Genomic DNA, 18470 nt, shown 5'->3' with positions numbered 1-18470 from the left:
TGTGTGTGATCACTCACGTGCATTCATTTTGTCTGATCATTCATGTGCATTCCGGTGTCTGATCACTCATGTGCATTCCTGTGTCTGATCACTCACAGGCACTCCTGTGTCTGATCACTCACGGGCATTCCTGTGTCTGATCACCCACGTGCGTTCCTGTGTCTGATCACTCACATGCGTTCCTGTGTCTGATCACTCACGTGCGTTCCTGAGTCTGATCACTCACAGGCACTCCTGTGTCTGATCACTCACGTGTATTCATGTGTCTGATCACTCACAGGCGTTCCTCTGTCTGATCACTCACGTGCATTCCTGTGTCTGATCACTCACGTGCGTTCCTGTGTCTGATCACTCACAGGCACTCCTGTGTCTGATCACTCACGTGCATTCCTGTGTCTGATCACTCACGGGCGTTCCTGTGTCTGATCACTCACGTGCATTCCTGTGCCTGATCACTCACGTGCGTTCCTATGTCTGATGCCTGAGGAGTACTCCCGCCTGTGCCGGAATACTCCCCACTGATCCGTGATCCAGGCAGCTCTGACAATAATGGCCTCTATCATGTAATTCTCGCCCAGTTATTTTTTGGGATGAGCAAGTTTTCATGTAAATGTGAGAAGAGGGCCTACAGGTACCATAATGCACTAGAATCTGCCCCACTACTGGCGGGGTAGTGGGCTGTCTTGCATTTAGGAGTGATTCCTATAACAAATGTGCCGCACAATATCTGATGGGAGGCAAGAAAGGGGCAGAAATTCAGGAAAAAGGCACTGCAATCACTGACACTGGCAGTGCCGTCTGACGGGCTCTGGGGCCTTGCACTGCAATCACTGACACTGGCAGTGCCGTCTCACGGGCTCTGGGGAACACTCACAGTGAGAGCCTTGCACTGCAATCACTGACAGTACTGACGAGAAATGGGGCGGCGTGAAACTTGCAGAAAAGTTTGCTGCCCAACTCCATGAAAACCTCATGTTATTTGTTTTTTCTCCAAACAGATTCTGAGGCGAGAGCTGCAAAGGACGTCCACCAGAATAGAGCACCAGGAAGACAGGTGGGCCTCGCTGCATGAGGGGGGTTCTAGAGGCAACTGGTGGGTAGGGAAAGGAGAGGCAGAGAAATGGACACAGAGAGGAGAAGAGGCAGTGAGGTGTCAGAGGCAGAAAAATGGACACAGAGAGGTGAAGAGCAGAGAAGGTGGCAGAGGCAGGGACATGGGCACAGAGAGCAGAAGAGGCAGAGAAGGTGGCAGAGGCAGAGACATGGACACAGAGAGGGGAAGAGGCAGAGAAGGTGTCAGAGGCAGGGACATGGGCACTGAGAGCAGAAGAGGCAGAGAAGGTGTCAGAGGCAGAGGAATGGACACAGAGAGGGGAAGAGCAGAGAAGGTGTGAGAGGCATGGACACAAAGAGGGGAAGATGCAGAGAAGATGTCAGATGCAGGACATGGACACAGAGAAGAGAAGAGGCAGAGAAGGTGTCAGAGGCAGAGACATGGACACAGAGGGGAAGAGGCAGAGAAGGTGTCAGAGGCAGGGACATGGGCACTGAGAGCAGAAGAGGCAGAGAAGGTGTCAGAGGCAGAGGAATGGACACAGAGAGGGGAAGAGCAGAGAAGGTGTGAGAGGCATGGACACAAAGAGGGGAAGATGCAGAGAAGATGTCAGATGCAGGACATGGACACAGAGAAGAGAAGAGGCAGAGAAGGTGGCAGAGGCAGAGACATGGACACAGAGAGGGGAAGAGGCAGAGAAGGTGTCAGAGGCAGGGACATGGGCACTGAGAGCAGAAGAGGCAGAGAAGGTGTCAGAGGCAGAGGAATGGACACAGAGAGGGGAAGAGCAGAGAAGGTGTGAGAGGCATGGACACAAAGAGGGGAAGATGCAGAGAAGATGTCAGATGCAGGACATGGACACAGAGAAGAGAAGAGGCAGAGAAGGTGTCAGAGGCAGAGACATGGACACAGAGGGGAAGAGGCAGAGAAGGTGTCCGAGGCAATGGCATGGACACAAAGAGGGGAAGATGCAGAGAAGGTGTCAGGGGCAGGGGCATGGACACAGAGAGCAGAAAAGGCAGAGAAGGTGTCAGAGGCAGAAACATAGACACAGAGAGGGGAAGAGCAGAGAAGGTGGGAGAGGCATGGGCACAAAGAGGAGAAGAGGCAGAGAAGGTGGCAGAGGCAGGGACATGGACACAGAGAGCAGAAGAGGCAGAGAAGTTGTCAGAGGCAGAGACACGGACACAGAGGGGAAGAGGCAGAGAAGGTGTCAGAGACAGGGACATGGATACAGAAAGGAGAAGAGGCAAAGACGGTTTCAGGGGCAGGTACATGGATACAGAGAGGGGAAGAGGCAGAGAAGGTGTCAGAGGCAGGGACATGGACACAGAGAGGGGAAGAGGCAGAGAAGGTGTCAGAGGCAGGGGCATGGACACAAAGAGGCGAAGAGGCAGAGAAGGTGTCAGAGGCAGGGACATGGAAACTGAAAGGAGAAGAGGCAGAGAAGGTGTCAGAGGCAGGTACATGGATACAGAAAGAAGAAGAGGCAAAGAAGGTGTCAGAGGCAGAGACATGGACACAGAGGGGAAAAGGCAGAGAAGGTGTCAGAGGCATGGACACAAAGAGGGGAAGATGCAGAGAAGGTGTCGGAGGCAGGGACATGGACACAGAGAGCAGAAGAGGCAGAGAAGGTGTCAGAGGCAGAGACATGGACACAGAGAGGGGAAGATGTAGAGAAGGTGTCAGAGGCAGGGACATGGACACAGAGAGCAGAAGAGGCAGAGAAGGTGTCAGAGGCATGGACACAAAGAGGAACATATGCAGAGAAGGTGTCAGAGGCAGAGACATGGACACAGATGGACACAGAGGGGAAGCGAGGCAGTGAAGGTGACAGAGGCAGGGACATGGATACAGAAAGGAGAAGAGGCAAAGACGGTGTCAGAGGCAGGTTCATGGATACAGGGAGGGTGAGAGGCAGAGAAGGTGTCAGAGGCAGGGACATGGAAACAGAGGGGAAGGGAGGCAGAGAAGGTGTCAGAGGCAGGGACATGGACACAAAGAGGGGAAGAGACAGAGAAGGTGTCAGAGGCAGGGACATGGACACAGAGAGGGGAAGAGGCAGAGAAGGTGTCAGAGGCAGGGACATGGATACAGAGAGGGGGAGAGGCAGAGAAGGTGTCAGAAGCAGGAACATGGACACAGAGAGGGGAAGAGGCAGAGAAGGTGTCAGAGGCAGGGACATGGACACAGAGGGGAAGGGAGGCAGAGAAGGTGTCAGAGGCAGGGACATGGACACAAAGAGGGGAAGAGGCAGAGAAGGTGACAGAGGCAGGGACATGGACACAGAAAGGAGAAGAGGCCGAGAAATGTGTCAGAGGCAAGGGCATGGACACAAAAAGGGGAAGATGCAGAGAAGGTGTCGGAGGTAAAGGAATGGACACAGAGAGGGGAAGATGCAGAGACGTGTCAGAGGCAGGGACATAGAGAGGGTGAGGGAGGCAGTGGAGGTGAAAGAGGCAAGGACACGGACACAAAGAGGGGAAGAGGCAGGGAGATGGACACAGAGAGGGGAAGAGGCAGAGAAGGTGTCAGAGGCAGGGACATTGACACAGAGGGGAAGAGGCAGAGAAGGTGTCAGAGGCAGGGACATTGACACAGAGGGGAAGAGGCAGAGAAGGTGTCAGAGGCAGGGACATTGACACAGAGGGGAAGAAGCAGAGAAGGTGTCAGAGGCAAGGGCATGGAGACAAAGAGGGGAAGAGACAGAGAAGGTGTCAGAGGAAGGGGGAACATCGACATAGACAGGGGAGGAGATGAGACAGTGACAGTGTGGGGAGGAGATGGAGACAGTGGTAGTGTGGGGAGGAGATGAGGCAGTGACTGTGTGGGGAGGAGATGGAGATAGTGACAGTGTGGGGAAGAAATGGAGACAGTGGCAGTGTGGGGAGGAGATGGAGACAGTGTGGGGGAGGAGATGGAGACAGTGACAGTGTGGGCAGAGATGTAGACAGTGACAGTGTGGAGAGTAGATAGAAACAGTGACAGTGTGGGAGGAGATGAAGAAAGTGACAGTGGGGGAGGAGATGGAGACCGTTTAGTTTAGTTTATTATTTGTATGGCGCGCCATACCCTGGAGTATCAGGGCGCAAACAGACAGGGATATGCTCAACTTAGTTACAGATACATAGAAATCAGATGAAGGTACAGAGATGCGCTGAGCTTGGTTACAGATATGCTCGGCTAATTGCAAGTACAAGGAAACGGCAGGATGTGTAGAAATAGACATCAGCAATATTACAGTAAGCAGATATGAACAGGGAGAGATCAAGGACAGGGGAGCAAGGAGCATGCTCCTGCATGGTCCTGTTCACGTAATATATAGTTATATACAGTTATGTACAATGTGACAAGGGGAATAGTTAGCTGTCATTGGCTCTCAGCCACCTAGTGAGGTTTTGTCTAAATTTTGCGCAGTGACAGTGTGGGGATGAGATGGAGACAGTGCAGTGACAGTGTGGGAGTAGATGGAGGCAGTGCCATTGTGTGGAGGAGATACAGACAGTGGCAGTGTGGTGAGGAGATGGAGACAGTAGCAGTGTGGGGAGGAGATGGAGACATTGACAGTGTGGGGAGGAGATGGAGACAGTGACAGTGTGGGGAGGAGATAGAGCCAGTGGCAGTGTGGGGAGGAGATAGAGACAGTGACAGTGTGGGGAGGAGATGGAGACAGTGGCAGTGTGGGGAGGAGATGGAGACAGTGATAGTGTGGGGGAGGAGATGGAGACAGAGACAGTGTGGGGAGGAGATGGAGACAGTGGCAGTGTGGAGGAGATACAGACAGTGGCAGTGTGGTGAGGAGATGGAGACAGTAGCAGTGTGGGGAGGAGATGGAGACAGAGACAGTGTGGGGAGGAGATGGAGACAGTGACAGTGTGGGGAGGAGATAGAGCCAGTGGCAGTGTGGGGAGGAGATAGAGACAGTGACAGTGTGGAGAGGAGACAGTGGCGACGTGGGGATGAGATGGAAACATAGGTGATGTGAGGGTGAGGCATAAAGAAGATGCAGACAGTGGCGATGTGAGGGTGAGGTATAGAGGAGATAGAGACAGAAGCAATGTGAGGGTGAGGCTTCGAGGAGATGGAGACAGAGGCGATGTGAGGGTGAGGCATAGAGGAGATGGAGTCAGAGGCCATGTGAGCATGAGGCATAGACGAGATGGAGACAGAGGCGTGTGAGGGTGAGGCATAGAAGAGATGGAGACAGAGGCGATGTGAGGGTGTGGCTTAGAGGAGATGGAGACAGAGGCAATGTGAGGATGAGGCATAGAGAAGAGGAGACAGAGGCGATGTGAGGGTGAGGCATAGAGGAGATGGAGACAGAGGCGATGTGAGGGTGAGGCATAGAGGAGATGGAGTCAGAGGCCATGTGAGCATGAGACATAGACGAGATGGAGACAGAGGCAGTGTGAGGGTGAGGCATAGAGGAGATGGAGACAGAGGCGATGTGAGGGTGAGGCTTAGAGGAGATGGAGACAGAGGCAATGTGAGGATGAGGCATAGAGGAGAGGAGACAGAGGCGATGTGAGGGTGAGGCATAGAGGAGATGACATGGGGATTTAGGCAAAGATGGAGTGAGAGGGGAGATGAGGATCAAGGAGATGGGAAGTTGGAGGCAGTGGCAGAGATAGAAGCAGGGAAAGGGAGATGGAGCCAGAGGAAGACAGGTGGGGTTTGTGACCAGCAAGGAGGGGTGGGGAGCGAGGGTGGAGTCAGAGACATAGAGGGGGGCCGGTGGAGAGGGACATGTGACCGGCTGGGGATGCAGGTGTGGAAAGAGGAAGCAGCCCGGTGCTTTTTTGGGACTCCTCCCTTCTCTAGGGTTCTGGGTGCAGCCTTATTTCTACTCGGGGTCATTGCCCTCAATGTGACCACTGTGCCCTTCTTTGTCCTCTAGGCTTCTGAACAGGCGATACAGAGACGAGCTGGAGGTGGAGCTGGAGGTGGGGGTGTGAGGTGAGTTATGAATGAGGTTACATATCTCTGCGGTTCCAGGGACCTGAAAGGGGTAACCCAGTACTAAAGAATCCCTGGCTGCACTGGGGAGGCTGGGGCATCTAAGAACCCATCTCCCCAAGTATCTGCCATGGGAACTCTAGGACGTGAGCACCTCCTGTGTCTACCACGGGAACTATGGGAGCCCAGGACCTACCGTGTCTACCACAGGAATCCTGGGGTCCCAAGACCTCCTATGCCTACCACAGGAAACTGGAGGCCCAGGACCCCCTGTGTCTACCACAGGAATTCTGGGGAGCCAGGACCTCCTGTGACTACCACAGGAATTCCAGGGTCTTGGGACCTCCTGTGTCTACCACAGGAATCCTGGGGTCCCAGGACCTCCTTTACCTACCACAGGCATCCTAGGGTCCCAGGACCCCCTGTTTGTACCACATATATTCTGGGGTCCCAGGACCTCCTGTGTCTATCCCAGGAATCCTCGGGTCCAGGACCTTCTGTGCCTACCACGGGGACTCTGGTTCCTCAGGACCTCCAGTGTCTGCTACAGGAACCCTGGTACCGCAGGACCACCTCTGCCTACCAGAGGAACTCTGGGGCCCCAGGATCTCCTGTTCGTGCCACCAGAACTCTGGCACCCCAGGACCTCATGTGCCTACCACACGAGCTCTGGGGCCCCAGCACCTCCTGTGCCTGGCACATGAACCCTGGAGTAGTAGCACCTCTTCTTTCTTCTTCAGGGACTCTGGTGCCCAAGCACCTCCTTTGTCTCCCACATGAACTCCTCTGCCCCTCTTGTGTCTGGATATCTTTAGTGATAGAAGGGTACAAAAAAAGTAGTGGAACCGTGACTCTGGCGGGGACAGAGTAGGAAGGATAGAAGCAACGGGCAAAACATTTTTCAGGGGTTGCGGCCATGCTGGTAGACAGCCAATTGAGTTGGAACAGATTTCAGTTTAGCTGTAACGGATACCCGGTGGTAAAGTGGAGAAGTGTGCTTTAACTTCACAAAGAACAGTTTCTCAATGGTGAAAATGGTTGCAAAAGTACTGGAGCCGTTACCAGTGAAAAATAAAAGTAGTGGAACACCGTTCCTGACTATTCCCACTCACTTCGACCACTGGATATCTTCAGAAACCCTACCTGTATTCGGCCCCTGACATCTGAGGTCTGCTGCTTCCTCTGTGTCTAGATGTCTTAGCCTCAGTCGTTGGACTCCAGAAACCCTACCTGTGACCTAGAACCCAAAGCAGTGAGTTGCCTAATGCAGTGCAATGAGTAGGGACAAGGTTAATAGACCTAGAACCCATTGCAGTGAGTTCCACAATGCAGGGCAGTGAGTTGGGAGGAGGTACACACGTTTGGAACCCCATTCAGTGAGTTCCATAATTCAGTGCAATGAGTTGGGACAATGTAAATGGACCTGGATCTGAATGCAGTGAGTTACACAATGCAGTACAGTGAGTTGGGACCAGGTACACAGGTTTGGAACCCAAAGCAGTGAGTTCCATAATACAGTCTTGTGAGTAGGGACAGGGTCAATAGACCTAGATTCCAATGCAGTGAATAACATGATGCAGTGCGATGAGTTGGGACAAGGTAAATAGACCTAGATCCCAATGCAGTGAGTTACACAATGCAGTACAGTGAGTTGGGACCAGGTAAATGGACCTAGATCCCAATGTAGTGAGTTGCAGGAACCCAGGTTTGGAACCCAAAGCAGTGAGTTCCATAATGCAGTCCAATGAGTAGGGACAGGGTCAATAGACCTAGATTGAAATGCAGTGAATAACATGATGCAGTGCAATGAGTTGGGACTAGGTAAATATACCTAGATCTCAATGCAGTGAGTTACATGACGCAGTACAGTGAGTTAGGACCAGGTAAATGGGCCTAGATCCTAATGTAGTTAGTTGGGACCAGGTACCCAGGTTTGGAACCCAAAGCAGTGAGTTCCATAATGCAGGGCAATGAGTTGGGACCAGGTACAAACACTTTGAACCCAAAGCAGTGAGTTCCATAATACAGTCCTGTGAGTAGGGACAGGGTCAATAGACCTAGATTCCAATGCAGTGAATAACATGATGCAGTGCGATGAGTTGGGACAAGGTAAATATACCTAGATCCCAATGCAGTGAGTTACATGACGCAGTACAGTGAGTTAGGACCAGGTAAATGGGCCTAGATCCTAATGTAGTTAGTTGGGACCAGGTACCCAGGTTTGGAACCCAAAGCAGTGAGTTCCATAATGCAGGGCAATGAGTTGGGACCAGGTACAAACACTTTGAACCCAAAGCAGTGAGTTCCATAATACAGTCCTGTGAGTAGGGACAGGGTCAATAGACCTAGATTCCAAAGCAGTGAATAACATGATGCAGTGCAGTGAGTTGGGACTAGGTACACAGGTTTGGAAACCAGTGCAGTGAGTTCTGTAATGCAGTGCAATACATTGGGACCAAGTACAAAGACTTGGAACCTAAAGCAGTGAGTTACACAATGCAGTGCAGCGTATTCGACATATTGTGGTAATTGTAGTGATCTATAAGAAAGGGAGGCAGGGGTTACTATGTTTTGCATGATGTTGTAGGAAACATTTTGTTATGGGAAATGTATACAGGCCTGGTTGATTCAATGTGTAAATAATGGTTGTTTTATCTAATGTTATATTTATTGAATGTGTGTATTTTATGTGATGTGTTAGTGTTAAAAGGTTTTAATTTAACCAAAACACTTCAATAAAAATCATAATAATAATAATGGTTTGGGGCCAGGTAGAAAGGCTTATGTGAGGAACTCTTGCTAGAGGGCCTTTGTAGCTCAGTGGCACGACAGGGCCTTTCGTCCTGTGGTACATCACAGCGGAGTGACCTCCGGCTCCCCACTCCTTCATGCGCCCCCGTGCAGTGGGCACAGTAATCCCCGTGTGTTACTTATCCTGCCAGGACCCGCCTGCAGTGTGTGCATGCATGCTTGTGTGTGCCCAGGACCCGCCTGTAGTGTGTGCATGCATGCTTGTGTGTGCCCAGGACCCGCCTGTAGTGTGTGCATGCATGCTTGTGTGTGCCCAGGACCAGCCTGCAGTGTGTGCATGCATGCTTGTGTGTGCGCCAGGACCTGCATGCAGTGTGTGCATGCATGCTTCTGTGTGCACCAGGACCCGCCTGCAGTGTGTGCATGCATGCTTGTGTGTGCCCAGGACCCGCCTGCAGTGTGTGCATGCATGCCTGTGTGTGCACCAGGACCCGCCTTCAGTGTGTGCATGCATGCTTGTGTGTGCACCAGGACCCGCCTGCAGTGTGTGCATGCATGCTTGTGTATGCACCAGGACACGCCTGCAGTGTGTGCATGCATGCTTGTGTGTGCGCCAGGACCCGCCTTCAGTGTGTGCATGCATGCTTGTGTGTCGCGACTCACAACCCTTGGCAAGCTTGTAGTGGTGTGTTGAGTCCATGTTCTAACCCAGACCCCTTTCTCCTGTTTCCGCAGATGCCAGTCTATGGTCCATGAGAAGCATAACGTGGGTCGCGAGGGCTGCGCCCCTCAGAGAAGAGAGCACAGGGAGCTTTATTCGCGGTGGCTCTGCCATGAGGACCCTGCGCGATAACCAGGGGCGCAATACCCTTCAGAACTCGGCAGAATGGATGTGCGCCCTGCTCTGAAGTGGACTCTGAACCTGTGCCCTGGAGAGAGGCCTCCTCTCGTTCTTGCCTGAAGACCAGACTGCGCTGGACTGGTCACTCACTGCATAAGAATGGGAGCAGTGCTCCATACAGGAGTCCTGCCCTTCAGCCCTCTCCCTGCACACGGTGCATCTGCAGGGTCTGGCCGTCCCTGCAGCGCTCTCAGCATGACAGCCATTTCTTCATGTTTTCCCTCGTGAAACAATGTCAGTCGCATTTTTCAGCTTGAAGGGACTTGCCCAGGGGATGTGTTGGAATTCCAGAGTCAGCAGCAGCTGCCAAGACTGTGAGCTTTAACTGTCTGCATCCCAGTGCACCAGAGGCCGGCCCATGGCTGGGAATCATTGGAACCAAGTGGGACAGTGGCCAGAGTCTACATATCCACCTGTCCCGGGAGATCGAGGGCCACAGCCTGGCTGCACATGTCCCACCATCCCTGATCATTCTGAGAGCGTCCAGGGATATCAGACCTCATGGACTGGCTGCACATGTCCCACCGTCCTTAATAATTCTGAGAGCGTTGAGGGATATCACACCTCATGGACTGACTGCACATGTCCCACCGTCCTTAATAATTCTGAGAGCGTTGAGGGATATCACACCTCATGGACTGACTGCACATGTCCCACCGTCCTTAATAATTCTGAGAGCGTTGAGGGATATCACACCTCATGGACTGGCTGCACATGTCCCACCGTCCTTAATAATTCTGAGAGCGTCGAGGGATATCAGACCTCATGGACTGGCTGCACATGTCCCACCGTCCTTAATAATTCTGAGAGCGTCGAGGGATATCACACCTCATGGACTGGCTGCACATGTCCCACCGTCCTTAATAATTCTGAGAGCGTCGAGGGATATCAGACCTCATGGATTCAATCTATGAACAGTTATTTTGAGAGTGTGTTGGGGGCAGGGGGTGGTTGGAGGTCGGGGTTCCTGTACAGCAGAAGAAGTATATTGCACTTTTTGGGGGTGGAAGTCCGTAATGAAAGCTATGGCAAGTAATGTTCAGAGAATTTGTTTCGGTTTCAAAGGCAGTAGGGAGCTAATGTAAATACGCACTTTCTAGAAAAAGCAATTGCCATGTGGAGGGAAACGGAGAGCATAGAGCAGTGGTGGAGTGTAAGAGTGAGTGTCGCGACTCCCAACCATGCCGACAGATCCTTGCCCTTCAGAGACTTTTGCTGATTGGCTGGCACTCGCCTGATTAAGATTTTAGGCTTTAAGGAACAACTCCATCAGATCTGCTCCATATCACCCAGAGACATAAGAGAATCAGAGAGGCATTCTGGGTAAAGAGATGTAGGAGGATCAGAGAGGTATTCTGGGTAAGAGAGATATAGGAGGATCAGAGAGGCATTCTGGGTAAAAAAATGTAAAATAAGGGAGTACACTTCAACACAAGGGTTCCCTCAAATTCAAGTTGAAGAACTTCAACTGCTTGGTGTTGCAGTAAATGGGGCTGGGGAGGGATTCAGTGCACCCCATTAGTCGGTGTGAGATGATGGGAAACAGAGCGACACTGAATGGACACAAGATGCGAGGTGACTTGAATGGGTGCGACCCCTCACCCTTACCACACTCCAAACCCCTAGACCCCATATCTAGTGGGGAATTGACTATCATTGTTGGTATCCTGTCCCCTCATTGTTGAGGTCCTGCTCCCTCAATGTTGGGGTCCTTTCATCTCATTGTTGAGGTCCTGTTCCCCCATTGTTGAGGTCCTGTTCCCCCATTGTTGGTGTCCTTTCCCCTCATTGTTGAGGTCCTGCTCCCTCAATGTTGGGGTCCTGTCACCTCATTGTTGAGGTCCTGTTCCCTCATTGTTGGGGTCCTGTTTTACTTAATTTCCCCAACCCAATGCCAACTTCCCAACAAAGGTGCCCTGCGTGAGAGAGTCCTTGTGGGCCTACGCTGCAATTAATACCCATTTGCCACCAAGGAGTATTAACCGCATCAGAGAGATCAGTGATACCCGGAGGTGAGGGTCAGTGGCACCTTTACGTTTTCCACAGAAAGCATCAGTGATATCTCACGGTCATCCATAGGGAGGGGGGGTTGTATACTCTGGGGTCCTGCCCCCACCTTAAGGATCAGCATTACAGTGAGAACCTACCCATTGGACACATCATTGATACTCGTCAATAATTCACCAAGGTGCTCCGCGTCGGAAAGGCCAGTGGTACCCGGTTTCCACACAGGAAATGTCTGTGGTACCCGAGGCTCCTCCCTGTCAGAAGAACCAGTGGTACTGTGACTTCCACCCCAGAAGGGGTTCAGTACCCGAGGCTCCTCCCCATCGGAAGATCCAGCGGTACTGTGACTTCCACCCCAGAAGGGGTTCAGTACCCGAGGCTCCTCCCCATCATACAGGCCAGTTTTACTGTGGCTTCTGCCCCCAGAGGGTATGCAGTACCTTAGGCCCCCCATCATCAGAAGGGTCAGAGGTACAGTCAGGATTAGCATAAGAAGGTGTATTAATAGCCGGGGGTCCTCAAAATAAGTTAGTGGTCCTCTAGAGACAATCTAGTGGTACTTTAGTGTATTCTGCATGGTAAGAGCCCCATGTACATTAAGGTCTGCAGGCGTGTACAGGACTGAGTCCCCCATGGCACCACTCTCTGAAGGGAAATACAGCTGTGGGCCACTCTGGCAGCACTCATGTAAAACGTGTAGTGACAGAACACTCGGCTACATGTTTCTCTCTGCTGCAAAGGCTCAAAACTCCTGGACTTTCTGCAGGGCTTTTCACTACTGCACTGTCAGCCTTCGGGAATAGTGGCATACATACGCGAAAGCTGACTGTTACAATACTGTGCGGAGGGGGTGGGACTAGGAGGACCCATAGAAACAGTACTCTACAACATCCCCAGAGGCTTGATCCCATTGTTTATCTGGAGCAGAATGAGTATTGGGCCACCTTCTTCTGGGTGATATGGAGTGCAGGAATAATAGAGTGCTGCATAGAAATAATGAAATGCTGCATAGGAATAAGGGAGTGCCGCATAGGAATAAGGGAGTGCCGCATAGGAATGATGGAGTGCCGCATAGGAATGATGGAGTGCCGCATAGGAATGATAGAGTGCCGCATAGGAATGATGGAGTGCCGCATAGGAATAATGGAGTGCCGCATAGGAATGATGGAGTGCCGCATAGGAATGATGGAGTGCCGCATAGGAATGATGGAGTGCCGCATAGGAATGATAGAGTGCCGCATAGGAATGATGGAGTGCCGCATAGGAATGATGGAGTGCCGCATAGGAATGATAGAGTGCTGCATAGGAATAAGGGAGTGCCGCATAGGAATGATGGAGTGCCGCATAGGAATGATAGAGTGCCGCATAGGAATGATGGAGTGCCGCATAGGAATAATGGAGTGCCGCATAGGAATGATGGAGTGCCGCATAGGAATGATGGAGTGCCGCATAGGAATGATGGAGTGCCGCATAGGAATGATAGAGTGCCGCATAGGAATGATGGAGTGCCGCATAGGAATAATGGAGTGCCGCATAGGAATGATGGAGTGCCGCATAGGAATGATAGAGTGCTGCATAGGAATAAGGGAGTGCCGCATAGGAATAATGGAGTGCTGCATAGGAATGATGGAGTGCCGCATAGGAATGATGGAGTGCCGCATAGGAATGATAGAGTGCCGCATAGGAATGATAGAGTGCCGCATAGGAATGATAGAGTGCTGCATAGGAATGATAGAGTGCCGCATAGGAATGATGGAGTGCCGCATAGGAATTATAGAGTGCCGCATAGGAATGATAGAGTGCTGCATAGGAATGAGTGCTGTATGGCAATAATGAGTGCTGCATGTTCTCCTGCAGATGGAGTGTTCACTGCACATGCTCGCATGCAGGCATGTTGGAGACCGGCGTGGTCTCCTGCACAAATAGCCGGGTGCTGTACTGCGTCCTGCAGGAATGGGCTTGGGCAGCCTGATCTATAGGAATGCCCTCCGAAGAGCTCAACCTGCATTGCCTCTTGCAAGGCATCTTTCAGGGCTTTTTGAGGGGCTTCTTGGAAAGGTTTTTGAGGGTACATTGGAGGGATTCTTGTCCAGAAATGTTACCTGTGTTCAGGGTAATTTGGGACATCCACCTCCAAAAGCGTCAGGGACAGTAGAGTAAGGGGCCCGTACACCTGGCAAAGTGCACAATTAAATCCAACCCTGCCTAGAGCCTCTTGCCTGAAGCCCACCAGGCCCCTCCCTCACACCCACTTCACAGAGTCTCACTGCTTCTGTCTTTTATTCTAGCACTATTTATCTACCAAAACCCAGTGCCAATATCCTATCACCAACCTCCAACAGCCGTGCCCCAATCTATTCCATCCCCAACCAACACAGCCACACTTCAGTCCTTGGTCCACCCTCCATGCACCCATCAATCCATTCTCCCTCCAGAACAACCATCCATCCACTGTCCCTTCCTCCACTTGCACATGACTCAACCATCCATCCACCGTCCCTTCCTCTCCTTGCACATGACTCAACCATCCATACACCGTCCCTCCACTTGCACATGACTCAACCATCCATACACCGTCCTTTCCTCCACTTACACAGGACTCAACCATCCATCCACTGTCCCTTCCACCACTTGCTCATGACTCAACCATCCATACACCGTCCCTTCCTCCACTTGCAGATGACTCAACCATCCATCCACTGTCCCTTCCACCACTTGCACATGACTCAACCATCCATCCACCGTCCCTTCCTCCACTTGCACATGACTCAACTATCCATCCACCGTCCCTTCCTCCACTTGCACAGGACTCAACCATTCATCCACCGTCCCTTCCTCCACTTGCACAGGACTCAACCATTCATCCACCGTCCCTTCCTCCACTTGCACATGACTCAACCATCCATCCAGCAACCCTTTCTCCACTTGCACATGACTCAACCATCCATCCACCAACCCTTCCTCCACTTACACAGGACTCAACCATTCATCCACCGTCCCTTCCTCCACTTGCACATGACTCAACCATCCATCCAGCAACCCTTTCTCCACTTGCACATGACTCAACCATCCATCCACCAACCCTTCCTCCACTTACACAGGACTCAACCATCCATCCACCGTCCCTTCCTCTACTTGCAAATGACTCAACCCTCTAAGGATTTATCAAATCACCCACCTACCCCTCCAAACACCCTTCTACCCATCCCCCACCTGGCATTTCTTGCACACAGGGCTGGGAAAGTATTGTACCTACACAAGCTGGTCTTGTGCACCGTAAAATGTTTTGCATTTTATATATTGACTAAAATGTCTCTTGACGGGAAAATTACCTTGTGTGATACCTTAAAAAGGTGACTTATTTTTGATGGTCTGTTTTTATACGTTCAATTGTAAATAGTTTTAAAAAATATTGTTCTATATTTTAAATAATATTTTATTTAAGAGGATATAAAGTTGTTGCAATAATATTTAATAAATGTTTTTATATGTTTTGTAGACCGCATGTTCTCACTGTGGTGTCCTTTCTGTGTTGTGATTGGTTGAAGGCAGCTGTCTGTCAAGCCTCCAGCGCACCTCACTGGGTGGGTTCCGCTTGGGAACAGGGTGGAAGAGTCCATTGGCTGAGGTGGATGTCTATATGATGTAACAGGACAGGGATCTGCAAAAGTCATGAGAATGACCACACAATTTTATGTTTGAAATATGTCTGTCATGAAACTCTTCAAAGAGGATAACACAAATGGGGTCCTCCGCTCTATAGACCCTAAACACAAACACGCCCGCAAGCTACAAGACATATATATTCATTTCACGGTGCCCAACTACGGGTGCCCGGCTCCGGCTCTTCTGTACAGACTTTATAAATGAGTAACTCCGTTTCTCGCATGACTCTGTGAGTCTCTTGATGAATCCAAGATAGATGTTGCTGTTGTCTTCCTGTCCACTTCCAACCTTGGGAGACAGTCCAAACTAGACACCACCTGTGTCCTTAACAATAAGGGCCACGCCTGTTCAAGAGGTGTCTGCTGCATCCTAGGCTGGCACAGGTATCCCTTTCCCTCGTGACCTGCGTGACCCCCGGAAGGTTCATGAGATCATAGTTGGTCAGCAAGGGTCTGGCTCCGTTTGCCTTGGCCACCTTTCTCCCTCTGCTCCAGATTAAGCAATACAGCTTTTATAATGACCTTCTCGTTGGGGTCTTTTACCCCCGCAAGTGGCAACGAGTTAGAAGGCACCTGGGTGTTGGAAACATGCCGACCTGTTAAGACTCCACCTCTTCAGCTGCGAGGTGGATATTAAAAGAAGGTGCACCCTGCGGGTGCCGTGGAGCTCCTGCAGCATCTATAGGTCGCGAAGGAGAGTATTGGAGGGAGGGAGGGGCAGATTAAAAATAGTGAAACACCTACTGGGCATTTTTAGGGGTGACTAATAAGAAGAACGTGAAGGACAAGTTAACTACGTGTTTAGAAAAAAAAGCAATATAATTGAACATAAAGAATAAAAGAATATACTTTAAATAAGATGGAGGAGAACGGAGCACACATGAGGAGAAACTTTGATCTGTCTGTACAGCCGCCTATAGCATGTTTTCCGTCTCCAGGGAATCTCAGCATGAAATGGGAATTGTGGAGAGAATTGTTTGAGGCGTACTTACTAATGCTCAGGATGGCGAGGAGTTAAGAGCTTCAAAGACATTGGGGGTCATTCCGAGGTTGGCGGTAAGTATTGGTTTTTACTGGCATGGCGGAAAGAGCGAGTCCGATCTGGTACCACGCCGCTATTTACAGGCTATTCCGACCTCGTGGGCACGAGCTTTCCGCCATGCCGGTAAATCCCCTAGCGGCATACCGCTAAAGGCCCCGTTAAACCCCTTACCGGCATGAAGCGAGACGTTCTTAACAACACCGCCATCGAAGCTTCGCAGTCCGTAATTAGCGGTGACCGTAATTTACGAATACCGTAAATGACGGTCACCGCTAATTAACGGATACAGAAATTACATCATCGCACAGGAACGGGAAGGAGCGCGGCGGCCATCTTTAAAAACACAATCCATTGCCATCCTCTCCAGGCAGCACCCTTGGGACGAACCTGAACCTCGGAAAAGGCCTACACAACCGCCAACTATGCCCAAAGCCCCGAAAAAGTCAGCGGACCGCCTCCGCAAGCAGCGCTTCAGCCCAGAGGAGCTGTAGGCCATGGTGGGCCACCTGGAGGAGCACGCAGAGTTAATGTTCAGCAGCGACATGCGCAGAGAGGCAGTGGTCCGGAAAAAAAACATATGGGCAGAGCTTGCTCAAAGGGTGAGTGCAGTAGGCACCACCCCCCGCACCCACAGGGACTGCCGCAAGCGGTGGGACGACTTGCGGTTGAAGGTGCGGAGCATCCTCGCAGCCAACCGCAGCCAGGCACTGCTGACTGGAGGTGGACCTAGTTCACCAATGAAACTAGCGCCATGGGAGGAGACATGCGCTGCATTGATTGGCACAGAATCAATCGAGGGCGTCAGTGAAATGGAGTGTGGGGCTCCGTCGTCTGCTGATGGAGGTGAGTGTCCAAAGTCAACACCGCCAATGGCAAATACATGCTGAATACACAACCAAGGCCCGTCCAATGCACCTTGTCATACTGCCCTCCACCCATTCTGATAATGGCAAGACAACTGCCACCAAGGGACAAGTGCTACCACATAATGCCCACCAACCACAGTGCAGTAACTAGCACATCCCAATAAGCACACTGTGCAGCAGGCTTGGCAGTGTGCGAGTCAGACTGCACATGACCAGGCCAGGATTAGTGACTCCCACACCTGCGTACATATCCGACACATCCGTAGAAACCAGTGATTTAGTAACGGCCAAAATGCCACCAATCCAAAATGACTGAAATGTGAATGCTGCCACTAATGACATTAGCGTCTCACACAACCACTCATGTTGTACCTTTGTTCTACACCCACAGGCAGTGAGCATGAGGGCGATGAGCCTGAGAGAAGCCGTCCCACCGCATCCAGTGCCAAAGGCAGGGACCACCGTGTACCGGCCAGGAAGGACAAAACCACCACAGCTCCTCCAAGGCCCATTGAGGTTGCACCACCCCCATCCCTCACTGCATCAGCGCCTGCAACAATCACCACACCAAGGTCAGAGGAGTCCAGCATCTCTGGGGAGGTGGCAGCCACGGCCCCTCTGCAAATCGTGGACAGCCCCTTGTCCATCTGTGGGGCGTCAGAGGAGGACTCCTACCCCACTGTATACACCCCCGAGCCCTGCAATGTCCCCCAGGTGTCGTGCAGGGACTCTGGGGAGGGTGACACACCAGTCCGAAGTGCACGTGGCGATGCACCGGGAGACGCAGATCCCGTGCCCAGTACCCCATTCGTGGCCCTGTCAGGGCATGTCGACCCAATACCCAGCAGGGATGATACGCCATTCCAGGAAGCACTACGTGCAGGACAACTCACTGCCCTCATCACTGACTTCAATGAGGAAAACCGCCAGGGCAGGTTGGAGTTGTGTGTGAGGCACTTGGACGCATTGCAGACGCCCTTGTGGCAGCACGTCCCATTCATGCGACTCAGCAGGAGGACACCCCCTCAACCAGTCCCGCCACCTCGGCAAGCCCAGCGCGCCGCTTGCTGCGTTCTCAGCGGCGCAGGAACATGCCCCCCCGGGCACCAGGAGCATGGATCAATAGACAATGCTGCCACATGTGGCCTCAATGTGCCACACGGGACTACTGTTGCGGAGTTGGAGGGGAGGGGGGTGAGGGTGTGTATGGGAGTTGGGGGGAGGGGGG

General features: G+C 51.8%; 1 protein-coding gene across 3 annotated transcripts in view; it reads left to right on the top strand.

The window, feature by feature from the left end:
• CSF1 (colony stimulating factor 1) overlaps positions 1-15167 on the top strand; it is a 44435-nt gene extending 29268 nt beyond the window's left edge. For 2 of the 3 annotated variants that reach the window (XM_069632977.1, XM_069632976.1), the window contains 3 exons: positions 999-1054; positions 5952-6010; positions 9497-15167. In XM_069632977.1, the coding sequence (XP_069489078.1) occupies positions 999-1054; positions 5952-6009 (114 nt within the window). In that variant the 3' untranslated portion in view covers position 6010; positions 9497-15167. The remainder of the gene's footprint in view (positions 1-998; positions 1055-5951; positions 6011-9496) is intronic. The other variant, XR_011282872.1, reaches the window with a different exon arrangement.
• Positions 15168-18470: the final 3303 nt, after the last annotated feature.

Source organism: Ambystoma mexicanum, chromosome 13, assembly GCF_040938575.1.
Source record: "Ambystoma mexicanum isolate Mex_15411 chromosome 13, UKY_AmexF1_1, whole genome shotgun sequence".
Lineage (NCBI taxonomy): Eukaryota > Metazoa > Chordata > Amphibia > Caudata > Ambystomatidae > Ambystoma > Ambystoma mexicanum.
This window is presented reverse-complemented; position numbering and strand designations above follow the sequence as displayed.